At 42.5% G+C, this 19,704-nt stretch overlaps 1 protein-coding gene across 2 annotated transcripts in view; it reads left to right on the top strand.

Annotated features, from left to right (window-relative positions):
• Positions 1 to 19,704, top strand: part of NBAS (NBAS subunit of NRZ tethering complex) — a 682,881-nt gene that overhangs the window by 604,244 nt on the left and 58,933 nt on the right. For both annotated transcript variants that reach the window (XM_075598387.1, XM_075598386.1), the window contains exon 49: positions 10,794 to 10,933. In XM_075598387.1, the coding sequence (XP_075454502.1) occupies positions 10,794 to 10,933 (140 nt within the window). The remainder of the gene's footprint in view (positions 1 to 10,793; positions 10,934 to 19,704) is intronic.

The raw sequence follows: 19,704 nt of genomic DNA, 5'->3' as shown, positions 1-19,704 counted from the left end.
CACCATTCTTGTTAAGGCTACGGCCCCGCTGCACGCGCCTGCACACCCGACTTGCATCCTGGCGGTTCGTGCACGGCACCTCACCGTGATCGGCAGTCTGTAAGGAGCTTGTTTTAGGTGAGGGGCGTGGCAAAATGGGTTGTGTGGGCGTGGCCATGATGGGGAGTGGGCGTGGCCATGACAGGGAGGGGACACGGCCATGATGGGGGGGGGTCGTCTCTCTCCCCCGTGCCACTCTCCTCTCCCCCGTGGCTGTAAAGTACCTTATGGACTAGCTGTGACCCCAAATGTATGATTAACCACTTAAGTGGTATCCCACTCACCCTCTCCCCCTTTGCTACTTTGCTTTCCCCCCACCATCCCTCTCCCTGTGCCACTCTCCCTCCTGTCAGTCTTTCTCTCTACCTCTTGTGCCACTCTCCCCCTCAGTGTCTGTCGCTCCACCCATCAGACTTTCTGATTGGCTCCCTGGCACATCATGTGACACGTCGTCGCACGGGAACACAATCCTGTTGTAGCCCCTGCTGGCTGACGCATCACAGTATCCAGGAGTCACCGGGGACTGATAGGGAGGAGGTAAGGGGCTGGTGAGAGGCGCGCGTCGCCGGCGGCAGCGAGGACCTAGCCTTAGTCTTTTTCTGATAGTTGAGTTATGAACACTCACATTATACAAGGTGAGAGTGGCCTGCAGATCCTTGGATGTTACTCTGGGATTCTTTGTGACTTCCTGGATGATTTGCTGGTTTGTTCTTGGAGAGGTTTTGGTAGGACGACCGGTCTTAAGTGGAGTGACTGTAGTCATGAACTTTCTCCATTTGTCGGACAGTGGATTGGTGGAGCCCCAAATCCTTTGATTGTAACCCTTTCTAGACTTGTGAGCATCAATAACTGCTTTTCTGAGGTTCTCAGTGATTTTTTTTGATGGTGGCATGACGTGTTTCCACACACCTGTATGGTGAAGACCAAACGCACAAAGTTTCTGATCTTTATATAGGGCGGGGGCTCCCAAATTCACCCATGTAGATCTACCTAATTATTTAAACACCCACTATCCCCTTTAATTTAGCTGATAAAGCCAGGGTATCACTTACTTTTATACATACTGTGACTCTTAATTACTCATTCTTTGTCTAATTCATATATTATTTTATTTCACAAGACATGGAATTGGTTAATATAAACCCTTTTGGATATTTAGGAAGACTGGTTTTGATTCAAGAAGGTTATCATGGAAAAACTATGGAATTTCCGTAATTAACATTTCAGTTCACAAATGTGTTTCTCGCCACCGTATACAAAGGTTGAAAGTAGTGTTGGACTGGGTCCTACCTAAAAAAAAAACGGGTAACGGTACCCGGACAAAATTAAATGATCTACCCGGCCGGGTACCCGGTTGGCACTTACCTGAGGGTGGAGGAAGCCCGCGGCGACATCTAGGCAGGACAGCAGAGGTCCTGTGGCGGTGGCAGCATCAGCAGTGTGTGTTCAGCCCGCGTGGGAGCTGCAGGACTCCATAGCAGTGAGAGCTGGGGAACCACGTGACCGTAGCAGGAGCAGAAGCGTTCCTATTGGACAGCCGGCTGTCCAATAGAAACGCTCCTGCTACAGTCACGTGGTTCCCTAGCTCTCACTGCTATATGGAGTCCTGCAGCTCCCGCGCCGGCTGAACACACTCTTCTGATGCTGCCACCGCCACAGGACCGCTGCTGACCTTCCTAGATGTCGCAGCCATCTTCCTCATGGGTCTTCCTCGCCTTCCGTCGCTGACAGCAGGTAAGTGATGATGTATTTTTCAGCTACCCTGGCATTACCCGATGCCGGGTATTACCTGGTGCCGGGCCCACTTCTCAGTTGCCTGGTCCGGGTAGCTGAAAGCCTGCCGGGTAACGCCGGGTACCGGGTAATTCCAGGTACTCGGTACATCACTAGTTGAAAGCACTCTCTAGAAATGTCTCCTTGTTCATTCCAATAATGTTTACTATATTTTTATCTCCATTATAATTAATTTTTGTCTCCACATATCGTAGGGACTTTTTACAAACAAAATATAATGTACTTGGACTGTATCATTGTTTTGCTGCAATAAAAATTAATCCTGCCTAAGAAGAATTCAGATGGTCTTCAAAGTCCAGAGGGGGCGTGAGGAGGAGTCAGCAGAAAGAAAACAAGGGAATATCTAAGTGTAGGTGTTAGTCATTATGACAAATGTGCTAAGCCTTGGCTCCTATAGAGTGCTTACTCACAGTGTGCTGAGTTATAAAAAGCAGATCCAAAACTGTGGCAACTTGCTTGTATGGCAGTCAGAAGGGGTACACCCCAGTACAAGAGAGAACATATACCATAGTACAGATCAGTAGGAAAATGTATTTAAAAGTATAAAAATATAGAAACCGTACTCACAATTTTTACAAATTAAAAAAACACAATGGCAACATCGTTAGTGGTTTGGACTCTTCGCCGCCTCCGTCTCCTTCAGTGGCGCCGATGTTCTGGGGTATCCCCCCAGCTGCTGGCCTCCTCGCTAGTGTCTCAGCTCAGCTGCGTCACATCCGGTATCATCGAGGCATCACTTCCGGTTTCAGATCTGGGCTGTTAGACGCACCTGTCGGGTGCTGTTGCATTGCATCACAAACGCGTCTAACAGCACAGATCTGATATAATCATATAATATATATATACAATATATATATATATATATATATATATATATATATATATATATATATATATATATATATATTGTATATATATATATATATATATATATACTGTATATATATATATATATATATAGTCACATTTTTAAATTACTCTTTATATATATATATATTCTATATACACCAGCACTGTATATTTTTATGTGTAAAATAATTCACTGTGGGAGCGCCTAATCGGTCACGTTTTGTTCGTAAGAAGAATTCATAGTCTGAAGGGCTTTACATGTCAGACCTGTATGAGAAATGAGGCTGCCGTTTTTAGATTGTGAAGAGATAAATAGCTGGATTATGGCATTGGTGATGACCTCATGGATTACGATAAAAAGACAAATTAAATTTAAGAACGCATTTATAGAACGACTTAGTGAGTGGCACTGAAGTTGTACAAAATAACACAATGTATTTGTCTACCAATGTTTATGCTGTTCTTGCTATTAGTTATGTCAAAGGTATTTTTTTGTTTGTTTCTTTAAGAAGTTTCTATTTAAAGGGTGTTCTAAATCTAAAGTTTATTTATTTTTTTAAAGATTATATTCTCGGGGTCAAGGTCCAAAAAATGTAATAAAACACAGGTTTATTATACAGGTGCAGTGCATTGTTATTTTCAGGTCCACTACAGATTGTGAACATTGAGAGTAATTCACCTCTGGTTTGAAGTCACAAAGAAATTAAGTTTACTATTCAATGTTAATTTATATGTTTTGTACATGTTTGCTATTCAAATTGTCTGTCCTTGTTTTGGGATTAGACATGACTAACAGCTCTTTTTATGTAAAGTTATCTAGTTGCTTTTCATGTAATCAACTAAACTCAAGGTCAGCTTGATGTCCTCTGGTAAGACCGGGAAATTGAATGTGTTGTGTTACATCCTGTGAATATAGTGGTGATGAGCAGCTTAGCTACTTCAGAAATCCAGCTTCAGTGATGGTTAAAGTCACCGGATTCAATGAGGTGTTTAGTGCTTTCGCCAAGAGAAAACAAATGAAAATGTTCTGACAAAAAAGGATCTCATATTTTAGTGAGCGAAGAAACGCTGTTCTGAATAAAATGAGTAAAAGTGAAGGGTTGAAGCTGCACTTTTAACAAAGTCGTTGTGAGGAAGTAAAGGTCAAATCTGCATTTCAGTCCATCATCCTCTCGTATCTAGTTAAATACGGTCATGTCACTGCTGGAAGATGTTTGACGTGCAAGTTTATTCTTTGGCCTACTGCAGGGGAATAGGAATGTGAACCCAGACATGTTTTAAAATAGTCCTGGAAAAGAACTGCCTTATGTTAGATATTTCTGTAGAAAATAATAAGAATATGTGACGAAATTATTCTGTTACAAATGTTAGGTGATGGAGTTGAGTATAAAGTCATTTTAACGACCCCTAGGACTGTTTTTCTATTTTGTATGTTTATCCTATCATAGTGCCGTTGTCGGGTTTTCTTTTAGCAAAGACATTCTTTGAAATGTGTATTGTGTTGCAAAGTATCCATTACAGCAAGTACATCCTTCTACTTATCTCCAATCATCCTTTTACTTATCCCCAATCATCCTTTTGCTTATCTACAATACAAATACAATAGGGGTTGCACAACTCCTAATGAGTTTCACTGCTGTTCACTCTGTGCTACCTCTTGCCACTTTGAAGTTTCTCAGAGCTACAGATGCAGCGGCCGTTATTCGAACAAATCACGGCGCAGTTTTCGTGTGCGCTGCTGTTCTCCATGCGGCATTAACGACGCCAATCGCCCCAGGCACACGTGTTTATCGCGGTTGCTTTGTTTGAATTTCATGGTTTGTGTGCAATTAAATGCAATGAAATGAATTAATTGTAATGTGTACAGTACTGTGCTACTGTGCTACTGTGTCAATTTCAGGTGTTTAAAATCCAGAACACTAAAATGCCATTTTCTGCACTCGCGTCTTAAGGTGGTACGGTTGGAAGTAATCCTGCGCCGTGACATGGGTATTCCGAGGTATACACCGCGTGAAGTGTTTCAATAACGGCCGCTGCATCTGTACTTTCTAATTCCTCACTAATTGCTGCATCAGATGGATCCCAACAGCAATCTGTTTCAGTCACACGTGCAACACTCAATCATTTTTAAAGCAATGTGCTGCATGATTGCCTTTTTTTTGCCTTTTTTATTTATTTTTTGAAGTGAAACTTCTTTAGTGGCACCTATTCTGATGGGGCAAAACTGGAGAGATGGAGACGAAAAATGAAACGGAAGTGACGTGACGTCACGGCTCCCCATCCCACCCCCCCCCCCCACGTATCGCCGCCAGCGCCGCTCCTAACGGCCGCCGTTACCCCCACATGTCCGCTGCCATGGGTATACCAAGATGGCTGGCGCAGAGCTTCCGGTGCTGTGGGTGTAGTAAGATGGCGGAAGCCCCGCAAGTCATCCGGCTGTGAGAGGGGGAGCTGCTGCTCAGCCTCTCTCCTCCCTCTTCTCTACCTCCTCTTCCCCTTTCCTGTGTCTCGCTGACTGCGCACGGCCGGGGCCGGAGGAGGAGAGGAGCCCCGGGATCATGAAGGGTAACCGAGAGTATATCGCTAACGGCCGCTGAGCTGTCAGCATATGCACGCACAGACACGTTATCGTGCCCTCTCGCCTCTCACGGCTCCTGCTCCGGTAACGCGGGGAGCGGGGGGTTTGAGCGTGCCGCTTCCCACGCAGTACTGCCGGAGGGGGGGGGGGGGGGCCTCTTAAGCACGGTATCTGCTCCTCACATACGCCGGGCCCGGTGCGGCTGCGTCTCCCTGGGGGCGAGGGTAGAGGTGGGGGGGAAGAAGAGACTCAGACAGAGCCGCCACGGGTGGGGGGAGTCAGGAGAGAGGGGGCAGGACACAGAAAGAGAGACACACATACACTGACAGACACACACATACACACACTGACTGACACATACACACACTGACTGACACACATACACATACACACACACACACACTGACTGACACACATACACACACACACTGACTGACAGACATACACACACACACACACACACACTGACTGACAGACATACACACACACACACACACACACTGACTGACTGACACACATACACACACACACACACTGACTGACACACATACACACACACACACACTGACTGACACACACACGCTGACACTGACTGACACACATACACACATACACACACACACACACACACTGACTGACACACACACGCTGACACACACACACACTGACTGACACACACACTGACTGACACACATACGCACACACACACACACACACACACTGACTGACACACACACACATACACTGACACACATACACACATACACACACACACACACACACACTGACTGACACACACACGCTGACACACACACACACACTGACTGACACACACACACACACTGACTGACACACATACGCACACACACACACACACACTGACTGACACACACACACACACACACACACACACACACACACACACACACACACACACACACACACACACACACTGACTGACACACATACACACACACACACACACACTGACTGACAGACATACACACACACACACACGCACACACACTGACTGACACACATACACACACACACACACACTGACTTACACACATACACACACACTGACTGACACACATACACAAACACACACTGACTGACACACACACACGCTGACACACACACACTGACTGACACACACACTGACTGACACACATACACACATACACACACACACACACACACTGACTGACACACACACACACACTGACTGACACACATACACACACACACACACTGACTGACACACACACACACACACACTGACTGGCACACACACACACACTGACTGACACACATACACACACACTGACTGACACACATACACACACACACTGACTGACACACACACTGACACACACACTCACGCACACTGACACACATACGCACGCACACTGACTGACACACATACACACGCACGCACACTAACTGACACACATACACACGCACGCACACTGACACACGCATGCACACTGACACACGCACGCACACTGACACACGCACGCACACACTGATGCACGCACGCACACTCTGACACACGCACGCGCACACACCCCAGTGATGCGCCGAACACCGCCCAATAAACATTACCCCGCCACTCAAATTTACTCATGCTCTAAGCAGTAATAATATTATTGTTACTTTATATGTTGCTGACAACACACAAAGAAGTTTCACTTACTATGCGCGTGCACAGCACACACAGCTTTTTTCTCTTGTTTACCTGATGTGTCATTCAGGAGATATAAGCATTTGACATATGAGTGTCCGGGAGGTTAAAATGGAGCTCTCCCCAGAGCCTGTTGCAGTCTAAAGGTTACCTTGGTTAGCTGGCAAGCTCGAGACTAAGAATTTTTTTTTTTAATTCTAGAATAAAAAACAGGACGTGGTTAGGGGGCAAAACTTCCACATTACTGTTGGAACTACAATCATTCACCCAGTAGCCCAAGCACGCTGCCTAGGGGTCACACTCGACTCCTCTCTCACATTCGCCCCTCACATTCAAAACATTTCTAAAACTTGTCGCTTTTTCCTCCGCAATATAACTAAGATACGCCCTTTCCTCTGTTGTTCGACTGCTAAAACTCTGACTCAGGCCCTCATTCTCTCCCGTCTTGATTACTGTAACCTCCTGCTGTCTGGCCTTCCTGCCTCTCACCTGTCTCCCCTACAATCTATCCTAAATGCTGCTGCCAGAATCACTCTACTCTTTCCTAGATCTGTCTCAGCATCTCCCCTCATGAAATCCCTCTCCTGGCTTCCGATCAAATCCCGCATCTCACACTCCATTCTTCTCCTCACTTTTAAAGCTTTACACTCTTCTGCTCCTCCTTACATCTCAGCCCTAATTTCTCGCTATGCACCATCCCGACTCTTGCGTTCTGCTCAAGGATGTCTACTTTCTACCCCCTTTGTATCTAAAGCCCTCTCCCGCCTTAAACCTTTTTCACTGACTGCCCCACACCTCTGGAATGCCCTTCCCCTCAGTACCCGACTAGCACCCTCTCTATCCACCTTTAAGACCCACCTTAAGACACACTTGCTTAAAGAAGCATATGAATAGCACTGTGGATATTCTGAACACACGAGACATAAAGCTTGGCCCCCTGCAGACGCACTTACCAGAACTCCCTCCTACTGTCTCTGTACGTTCTCCCTACCTACCAATTAGACTGTAAGCTCCTCAGGGCAGGGACTCCTCTTCCGAAATGTTACTTTTATGTCTAAAGCACTTATTCCCATGATCTGTTATTTATATTATCTGTTATTTATTTGATTACCACATGTATTACTACTGTGAAGCGCTATGTACACTAATGGTGCTATATAAATAAAGACATACAATACAATACAATACAAAATGGTACTATTATGTGTTAACACCTATAGGCTTCTGGTGAGGGAAGGTACAGGTAGGACAGTATTGGTCTTATAACAATGCCTTAATTTAGTTAAAACCCCCTAAACAAATACTTCCGTCATTAGTTTCTTGCCTGGGATATTTTTGGGATAGGTTCCCAGAGCTCAGGTTGTGTAATACATATTTGCTGGTTTATCCAGAAAGGTGGCTTTGAAAAGCAGAAGCCCTGGCCCCCCGAAACCGCTTTTAGTCAGGAATCCTACGCTTGAAATGATTGTCCTGTAGTAATTATGCCAAGTATGAAAAGTAAAAATGCATCCATGCATGCAGCACAGCTCTAAAGATAGAGGCACACACTGCTAGGAGGCTAAATTAATTACATTGCGATCAGAGATGTCTGATGAGGAGAGCGCGCATCTGGAGCCTGGTCAACACAGGATGAAATACATTTTTTTTGTGATTCATTTTCTCTTGCGGAGAATGTGTTCAGAGTGTATAATGCCATCGCAGTGTTGCAGATGAGCCCTTTCCTGATTACTTATTTTTCTGATAACCCATTTCTCTGATAGTGTTTTCACACCTCTCTTTTTTTTTTTTTCGTTTTGTTTTATGGAATATTTTCAGCACACATATTTTTATTGCATGTGTACTGTAAATCAGACATGTCAAGTTTTTTATTTTTCTGACAGTCTCACTGATTACAAGTCAGCCTTATTTATTTTTAGCATCATCGTGTGTCAGACTTCTAGAAATGCTCTTATAGTATGTTAAAGCAGCAATCTCCTATATCAGTTGAACTCGTATAATGTTAGTATCAGGCATCTGAGCATGTCCTGCTCTCTCGTGTTAAAAATCATGATTTCTCCCCCCCCCCCTCCCAATCTTTGGCTTGTGAGGTTACCATGGTTACCTTTAGACCGCACTTGGCTGTGGGGAGAGCATATTTTTCACCTCCCGATCCCGGACACTTAATAACAGCAATCAGCACAGGATGCTGCTGTAAAATGCCTTTTTTTGCCCATGGAACCCCCAAATGTCTTCAATTTCGGTCCGTAGAGGATGAATTCACCAGTTTATTAATTTTGACAAAACAGAGAAAGGTGGGCTCAGGCCTGTGTGTGCACTCACAATTTCCCCTTCATAATTGCTAGTTTTAATTCCACCAAGAAGCAGATAGCATAAATGCTTTATTCATTTAACCCTTTAGGCATGATCGCATATTTACCAACGTTTCGTCCACAAGAGAATAAGAAATATTTAGTGTCGATAATCTGCTAAATGGACTTTAACTTGATGGGGTTAGCAGGCTTAAATCATTTTTTGATCAAAAAAGGCAACTAACTAAAAAGCTCTTTTTGTTAAAAAATCTAGAGATCAAAATGTAGAATTTCACTCATACCTTGCAAGCCAATTTGGGAGGAGCACAGGGTTTTTGTATTTGCATTCCATAAATCTATTCATTTTAAGAATTTAATTCCTAATGAAATGAAAGAGCTAAACGCTATGCTTTTAGCTCTTCTAACCCTACATGTATCATGGCCTTAGTACTCTCCAAATGTGGGCTGTAATGCGGACCCATTGCGATGTTTTCAAGGGCCTTGCATATTTTTTTTCTATTGTTTTGGTGCTCCTGTTTATAAATCTGGAAAAATCCTGATTCTGTGCGTAACATAATGCCGCCTTTCAGTTTAAATCAGCATAATGCCGCCTTTCAGTTTAAATCAATCCTTCAGTCAGTGTACTGGTAAAGCAATGCAGCAGCTACAATATAGTCTTATACAGCTGAACCCCGTAATAACGCGGTGCTCGGGGTCCACATAATGAGACCGCGTTATAAATGGGACCGCGATATGGCCACCGCACCAGGACTTACCCGGCATCTGCAGCTCTCTCCAGCGCGGTGCACATCTTCAAGTTTTTTTTTAGAACATTCAATGCTTTATTGCTAACGGACCCACCCACACACCAACCCCCCCGACACTAATAATTTTAGCATAGCATGCAGGAATCAAACCCATGATCCTTAATACTCTGGTAGCGATTCTATACCTGCTACAGCATAGGATTGGTGCGATGTCATTGACTCTATTATCAAACTTAACTTCTATTGCACAGTACTGCCTTTGTCATGGGTCATGGATTCGATTCCTGCATGGTATGGTATAATTTATCAATTATTATTTAATATAAAATAATAAATTATACATTAAACATTGTGTGTGTGTGAAAGCAATAAAGCATTGAATGTTATAACAAAACAAAAAAAACCTTATAGATGTGCGCCGCTGCTTTAATTATATTTATATTTTTTACCAGCAATGGAAATGCAGTTCCTAATACTGTCTTGGAGTAGTAATTAAATATATAAGTGATGTGAGACATTGCTATACAACAGCTTGAACATTTTTTTCATGTTATCCATTCTTTTATAAAAGGTAAACAAATACTGCAGTAAATATTTGACATTTCGCTGCAACTGTTCATAATAACAATATTGCACATGCACTGGGAACATTTTTTGTCCAATAATAAAACCTTGACTGACTTGGATTCCGATTCTGATGGGTTAAACCAATCTTAAGCTGCATTGCTTGTATATTATTTTAATGTCTAAAAAATGCATTAACGTGGACTCACCTACTTTGTTCCCTTTAGGTGGAAGTGACTGACATTGAAAACGAAGAGAAAAGATATACTCTCTTTCTGGAGCTACTAGACATTAGTCAGAATCACCCGGAGTTCCAGCACTTAGTTTTACTCTTACAAGCTTGGTCTCCCATGAAAGGTGCAAAAATGTAAGTCATGTTTCTCTGCTTTCAGTATTGACAAACTCTGTAAGCAAATGGAATAAAACATTGCAAAGAAGCATTCACACTGCATCTGCAAGCGTGAGCACTGGCACTTTAACAATATATTGAAACTGAAAACTCTTAATCGTTATTTGCTTGGCTTGATTTTATTTCGATGAAGCTCTAATAAACTCTTCACTGCTTCCCCAAACAATTGTTTTACAATTTTACATACAGGTGTAGCAGACGTTATTGCACTCGTTAATGTGAGATGTTGCATTAATGCAGGGATGCCAACAGATATATTTGGGCCCAGAACAAATGTTAGGAGCAGTGTGCCACCCCACCTCCTCCCACGACACACCCACACTGCTCCTGATTTCTGTGCCTAGCTTATGTATTAAGTTAGTCCTCTTCATCTTCTACAACTGTGCCACACCGGTACCTGATCCTGTGAGAGAATGGGGTGGGAGAGGGGAGAAAGGTATAGGCCGGGCGTGGCCACAAAGGGGAGGGCCCTTCAGGTAGGTGGTGATCAATTGGGAGAGTTACAGAGTGCAATACAACACAACACTCACAAATAAGGATACAGTTCCTGGATGGTCCGTCCGTATAAGCAACTGCACAGCCAACAAAGAGTGATTAACATTCAAACACGTTGTGCAGTTGCTTATATTGTTATTTAGCGAAACAAGGTAAGGATCAGATGGACAACCGCTCCGAGAAAAAGGTAAGGCGCTCACCAGCAAAAGAGGGTAAAAATCAACTTTATTAAACTACATAAAAAACAAAGAAACAAACAGTGCTAACTACTGTACTCTCCCACGTGTTTCACACCCACTGTGGCGCTTTCCCAAGGAGTACTGAGGTGGGGGAGGTCAAGGATATTTAAACCTCTCCCGTCATGCAAGACAGCTGTTGATAATAATTAACTATGCCTTGCAAATCACAAAGAATAGATGAAAAGAAAAGGAAAGAAAGGAAAAAAGAAAAAAGAGAAACCTGGAGACATAAAACAAAACATTAGAAAATGACAAAGGTAATGAATGTGTAAATAAAGAATACAAGAAAAAATAAATGAAATAAATAGGTTGTATTGTAGTATTGGCGTCCTTATTGTATACAAAGCAACCAACTGAGTGAATAAATTAATCTACTCAGTTGTTGCCAATGATATGAATTGATTATCAGAGGCAAGGCATAGTAATCATAATACATATAACATAGTAGGTCTAATAAATAAATAAATGTCCTAAAGCAAACAACCATAACTACTAAAACAAGCAGTAACAAACTTAACTCATATATATATATGTAAGATTAAGTGTTGTATGAATAACCTATGAATGAAAAGTAAAGAAAAAGAAGAAAAAAAGGAAAAAGAAGAAAAAGAAAAAAAAAGAGGAAGAAGAAAAAAGAAATAATCAAAACTGACAAATATTAAATGAATAACAAAGATGAAATAAATGTAACTGAAATGTATAGAAAACACTATGGAGGGCGATAAAGCAATAATGTAATAAAAAAGGGTAAGAATATATAATTACATGTCTATATATTAATAAATGCAGACAATAAGAATGGGATTCAGATGTTCCTCTTATAAAAAGTGGACATATATTCAAAAGAATTATCTTATAAATAGACAATAATAATAGTGATGAAAATGTTTAGTGACTAAAAAAATCAATAAACAAAACTATAAGTATCTATAAAAAAACATTTCAGGTCCCAATCAATATTTAACCCATTGGGTGCTAACGTGTCGAGTGTGAAAATCCAAAAAGCCTCACGTTTGTGAAGCAAATTGCTTCTATCTACCCCCCTAAAATGTGGTCTAATAGATTCCAGTGCAACACACTTGGTTAGTCAAACTTCCATTTTGACATGTATCAAAATGTTTTGATACTGGGTGTAATTGATCTTTTTTAACAATTAATCTCATATGCTCAAGTATGCGTTGTTTCAAAGGTCTTGTGGTCAAACCGGCATAACGCTTATTGCAATCGCATATGAGCATATAAATGACGTGATCAGTATTACATGTTATACATGAGAAAATGTTAAACACCCTAGTACCATCTGATTTAGAGAAAGTCTTTGTTTTTAAAAGATATTTACACATTTTACAGTGATGACAGGGATAGCAACCAGTAAAATTTAAAAAAAAATCCCTTATTTTGTTTTAAGGTCGATTTAGGCACACTAGGTGATACAAGATTACCCATTGTTTCAGATCTTTGAAACACAATTTTAGGATCATTAGATGCCATGTCTTTAAGAAATGGGTCAGTAGCCATGATGTACCAATTTTTCTTAATTATTCTTTTAATATCATTAGCCTGGTTGCTATATCTTGTAATAAAAAGAGGTTGATTATTATCATCGCTCCTATGCAAAATGTTGTTACGTTTACTCTTGGAGATAGCACCGCAAGATTGAATTAGATTGACCCTTGGTTCTTGTTTAGCACTTTGATAAGCCTCTTGGAGAATAATGGGATCATATCCTCTAGCCTCAAATCTCTTGATCAACTTAATTGATCTAGTTTCATAATCCTCAATGCTTGAGCAATTTCTACGAATACGTCGAAATTGACCCCGAGGTATACCTTTAAATAAATTCTTATCATGACAGCTAGTGGCATGTAGTAGTGTATTACGAGCATTGGGTTTCCTATATATATCTGAATGAACTTTCATATCCAAATAAACATATAGACAGAGATCAAGGTAATAAATGTGATGGTGATGGTGTTGGGAGGTGAAAGAAAGATTGAAAGGGTTAGTGTTAAGGTGATGGATAAAAGCACGCAATTGAGTGATAGTGCCCTGCCAAACCAATAAAAGATCATCTATATAGCGGTGGTAATAAACTATAAGATGTCTGTAGGGGTTCCCATCCCCAAACACGTGGCTCTGTTCCCACAAACCAATGAAAAGTTTGGCATATGAAGGGGCAAAGCATGTTCCCATTGCTGTGCCACGTGTTTGGAGATAGAAACTTCCCGCAAACATAAAATAGTTGTGCGTTCGTAAAAAAGAAATGCTATCAAGTAAAAAAGTGATATGCGCAGGTGAAAGATCAGAATGTGTCTCGAGAAAAAAACATGCCGCAGTAAGACCATGTGAATGAGAAATACTAGTGTAAATTGAGGCCACATCGAGTGTGACCCACAAATAATGAGGTGCCCAAGTGAACTCTGAATAGATAGAAAGTACGTGAGATGTGTCAAGGAGATAAGAAGGAAGAGAAGAAACCAAGGGCTGTAGATAGTGATCAACATAAATAGATACATTTTCACCAAGAGACCCAATGCTAGAGACAATGGGTCTTCCTGGGGGAGCAACAAGAGATTTATGAATTTTGGGTAAGTGATGGAAAATTGGAACAACAGGGTGTTTACAGTTGAGAAAATCAAATTCATTAGCTGACAGTACTTGTAATATCTTGCCTAGGTCCAGGAGTCCATATAACTCATGGAGAAAGGCATGTGTGGGATCTGTTTTTAATAGTGCATAATGGCTTGCCGGGGCTATGGGGACCACGTGAATACATTTCACACTACTTTGTCCCTGTTTGTTCCCCTCCTGTTACCCCCAATCATCCGTTATCACACAGTACTGCTTAACCCTTCATTCCCCATTTTCCGGTGTCAGCTCCTTATATTGTATTTATTAGAATGCCTTAAATGCATCTTCAGCCGGACCCCCTGGAGCTTGTACACGGTTTTTTTGTTCTCTATATTGTTATCTAGTCCTCACCCATGATGAAGGCCCCTCCAAACCAGGCTCTTGCTATTAGTAAATGAGCTGCTATGGCAACAACACAACTGAACTAGATTGTGCAAACTGTTTGGTCGATCGGCAGGGACAGCAGTTCCCAGCTGTCCTCTCTGTCGGCGGCCCTGCGTTAACACAGGCGCTACTTAATACAACAATAGTGCGTGCATTATCGGGTTTCTTCATGCATTTTTACACACTAACGGGATAAATTATGTCTGCACCATCTGTTTGCTAAAACATGTTTTACAGCTTTTAACCAAAGGACTGCCTTTGAATGGCATAAACCTTGTAATGGAGAAGAAATCTTGGGATATTTTGGTTATACAACAAAAATTATATACCACCGCTCACCTTAATAGGTGTTCGTAATTAATAAATTATGGACGGTGCATATAGGAAGAGCCAAAGTCACATACTGTATATAAACGCAACTTATGAAATAGATTCATCCAAACAGAACCCTATTTATTGCACTCAGTCCAGAGGAGTAGATAGGTAGTGTAATACTAATCTCTTTAACTCGCAATTGGATACACAAAACCTATGTAGCCCCCCTTCCCGGGGCCAATCGCAGATCGTACCCCCTCATCTGTACTAGGGTCTGGCTACGTGTCTTAGTGTGGTGCATACCTGCTAGCAACAGGAGGACCTGAGTCTCCCGCGATGGTATGGGGGATGACAGGATCAGGTTTCTGGGGTGAATGCCTTCGTTTCATTTAGTGATGCAGCGCCTCCATCTCTGGTAAGCCCCAGGAACGTGGGGTGGAATCCTTCCAGAGAGTCCCCCACTCGGGGACGAAAGATTCCAGTCTCACACAATCTTTCTTAAAAGCAGCAGCAGCTCTTTATTGTTACAGCAGCAGGAATAGCAGCAACAACAGCAGCAGTACTTTCAGTCAGGTACAGGTTGTCTTCTTCCTCCAAACTGCTCTCCCTCAGGATGGTCTCTTTCCCTGCCACCATCCCAGGCCAAAGGCACCCAGGGTGGGGCTAGCTCTTCCCTCACCCCCTAAACAGGGTGAGAGGAATTGGTCCACCTCCCTAACTATACCTCCATCAGCTCTACTCATAGGCTGCTGAGCTCTCCTTCTCCAACTGTAAATTGATGTCTGGCTCTCCCTGCCACCCTGGGCCAGCCAGGTGACAGACTCACACAGCACACTCTCAGACTAAGGACTGACTAGACTAGACCAAACTAAATAGGCAGTGCCCTGCTCTTTATGATTTCAGCAGGGCCCTCCCTTGTGTGTCTTGCCTTAGACACAGGGTCAGTTGACCTACCTCCACCACTCAGAGCAGTGCTTGAAGTGGGGGAAATCCATGATAACTTCTGGCAGCCTGCCCTTACCAGGGCTTATACCAGAAGGAGGAAAGACATATAGCCCAATTCCTTACCAGGGCTACACCTAACAAACAGAAATGATAAAAAAACAACTTTAGAAATACATTAATTAGGGGAAGGTGAAAAAAAAACAATGCGATCACAGAAAGAGCAGTGTGGGGTAACCGCTAGCAATGGCTGAAAGCTGATAAAGGCTGATGCCACAGCCTTTCCCCAGGAAATAAGGCAGGACTGTACAAAGTGCTAGGGATCTAGGAATATACCATTATCTAAGGCAGCGGTGCGCAAACTGTGGGGCGCGACCCCCAGGGGGGGCGCGACACTGCCGACGGGGGGCGCGGGGTTTACAGAGGCCCCGCGCGCTTCCCGAAGGCACTTAAATTAAGTGCCGGGGGAGCTGCAGGGCCTCTGTAAACCTAACTTACCGTGACTCCGGCGGCTTCCTCCCTGCGGCGCCATGGCAACGCGGCGTCAAAATGACGCTGCGAGGTCATGTGACGTCACGTTGCTATGGCAATGTGACGTCATTACGCCGGAGCGCGGGTAAGTTGGGGTTGGGGGGGGCGCGGGAGCGAGGGGACAGCCGTCAGGGGGGCGCAGGGAAAAAAGTTTGCGCCCCCCTGATCTAAGGGGATAGAGATTGGGATGTTAAAGCAACAGACAGAAATGGCAGCTAGGGACTGTACACAGTAACAAGAAACAATGGCAAGGGACACTGTAGCCATAGGAGAAAGAAAAACACATGCAGAGGACCGAACATTTACCCTTTACTCGGTTGCAATAATACCCGCTGTTACCACCCAAGAAATATGTAAATAAAATATTTAGCGATCTGCCCGGATCTAAGGTCCCTGTTTAGAAAAAGAAAAAACTATGCACTTAATACACCGATCTGTTATAGCAAAATTTGTCCGAAAATGTATTATACTCTATTCAAAGCATGAAAATAGTTCATTCAGAGGCCAAATCATGACTTATTAAAGTTTTTGTTTTAATACCGAAGAAAAAGAACTCGGCTGTTAAGCACTCTATAACCTAGGTTGTGTTTGCACTTGTCAGCCTCAGAGGCTGACAAGTGCAAAGGCTGTATTACTTCGGGCTCCTGATACTCTGTATACTCGACATATATACTAGACTATAGATTTAAAGTTGCGATTAAGAGCTTAGTGGTTTCAAAACACCACATAGACTTAGAGCCTTAGGCTGCGCTTTAAGCGCGAGTCGACGGGAGCGACGCTGGCGGTGCGAATTTTTGAAGCTGGTCATATTTGATTTTTCAGAGGCTGTCACCACATATGACGGCCTCTGAACCAATCAAAGACCTTGTCGCCCGCGACGTTCGTGGAAAGCAAATTACAACTGCAGTAAAGCAGATGTGATGCCTATATTTAAAAAGGGAGATAGATCACAAGCGGGGAATTACAGGCCTGTAAGCCTGACTTCAATAGTGGGGAAACTACTTGAAGGTTTAATACAGGATAATATTCTGGAATACCTAATGGAAAACAAAATTATTAGTAATAGTCAGCATGGATGTATGAAGGATAGATCATGCCAAACTAACCTTATTTGTTTCTTTGAGGAGGTAAGTAGGAATTTAGACCAGGGTAATGCAGTTGATGTGGTCTACTTAGATTTTGCAAAGGCTTTTAATACGTTTCACACACAAGGTTGGTGTACAAAATAAAGAAAATTGGACTCAGTAATAATATACAGGCATACCCCGCATTAACGTACGCAATGGGTCCAGAGCATGTATGTAAAGCGAAAATGTACTTAAAGTGAAGCACTATCTTTTTCCACTTATCGATGCATGTACTGTACTGCAATTGTCCTATACGTGCATAACTGATATAAATAACGCATTTGTGACAGGCTCTATAGTCTCCCCGCTTGCGCACAGCTTCAGTACAGGTAGGGAGTTGGTATTGTAGTTCAGGACATGCTGACAGGCGCATGCGTGAGCTGCCGTTTGCCTATTGGACGATATGTCCTTACTTGCGAGTGTGCTTAAAGTGAGTGTCTTTATGCTGTATGCCTGTATGCACCTGGATTGAAAACTGGTTAAAGGACAGACAACAGAGGGTTGTCATAAATGGAAGTTTTTCAGGTTGGGCTAAAGTCGTGAGTGGAGTACCTAAGGAATTGGTACTGGGACCCCTGCTTTTTAACTTGTTTATTAATGACCTTGAGGTTGGCATTGAGAGCAAAGTCTCCATCTTTGCTAATGATACTAAATTGTGGAAGGTAATAGAATCAGAGCAGGATGTAATTTCTCATCAGAAGGACTTGGAGAGACTGGAAATGTGGGCAGGTTAATGGCAGATGAGGTTTAATACAGATAAATGTAAGGTTATGTATTTGGGATGCAAGAATAAAAAGGTGAATTACAAATTAAATGGGGATAAATTGGGGTAATCCTTGATGGAGAAGGATTTTGGAGTGCTTGTAGACAGCGGGCTTAGCAATAGTGCCCAAAGTCATGCAGTAGCTGCAAAGGCAAACAAGATCTTATCTTGCATTAAACAGGCAATGGATGGAAGGGAAGTAAACATAATTATGCCCCTTTACAAAGCATTAGTAAGACCACACCTTGAATATGGAGTACAATTTTGGGCACCAATCCTAAGAAAAGACATTATGGAACTAGAGAGAGTGCAGAGAAGAGTCACCAAATTAATAAAGGGAATGGACAATCTAACTTATGAGGAGAGACTAGCTAAATTAGATTTATTTACATTAGAAAAGAGGCGTCTAAGAAGGGATATGATAACTATATACAAATATATTCGGGGACAATACAAGGAGCTTTCAAAAGAACTATTCATCCCACGGGCAGTACAAGGACTCGGGACCATCCCTTAAGGTTGGAGGAAAGGAGATTTCACCAGCAACGAAGGAATGGTTTCTTTTACAGTAAGGGCAGTTAAAATGTGGAATTCATTACCCATGGGGACTGTGATGGCAGATACAATAGATTTTTTTTTAAAAAAAGGATGGACATCTTTTTAGATAGGAAAGGTATACAGGGATATACCAAATAAGTATACATGGGAAGAATGTTGATCCAGGGATTAATCCGATTGCCAATTCTTGGAGTCAGGAAGGAATTTATTTTTCCCCTTATGAGATATCATTGGATGATATGACTCTGGGTTTTTTTGTTTGCCTAACTCTGGATCAATAAGTATGTATAGATATAGGATAAAATATCTGTTGTCTAAATTTAGCATAGGTTGAACTTGATGGACGTACGTTTTTTTTCAACTTCATCTTCTATGTAACAACTTTCGCTTGCGGCGACGGGTGACGTCATCCGTCACGTCGCCGTCGCACGCACTATAAGCGCGGCCTTAGAAGTAATACTGTGCTGAGATCAGGGAGCCCGTTTTGGACGATACACAGCAAAGCCTGCCAGTGACTTCATGCTGGGAGTGTCCGGACAGACAGCTGATTATACTATAAGAGATTACTGGTTTGGACATAGACCCAGCACCTTATCCTTACATATTTATAGGATTTTTACTATGTTTACGTTTTCTGCCTTGCCTAGGTGTCATTTATAGGCTATCACCCTACTATCTGCATACTACTCTAACAGCATAACTATTTGCAATTAACTGCACCCCTAACATTGGGAGCAATAGCAG

Source organism: Ascaphus truei, chromosome 4 (assembly GCF_040206685.1).
Source record: "Ascaphus truei isolate aAscTru1 chromosome 4, aAscTru1.hap1, whole genome shotgun sequence".
NCBI classification, from domain to species: domain Eukaryota; kingdom Metazoa; phylum Chordata; class Amphibia; order Anura; family Ascaphidae; genus Ascaphus; species Ascaphus truei.
Note: the sequence above shows the minus strand (reverse complement) of the source record. Positions and strands in the feature narration are given on the sequence as shown.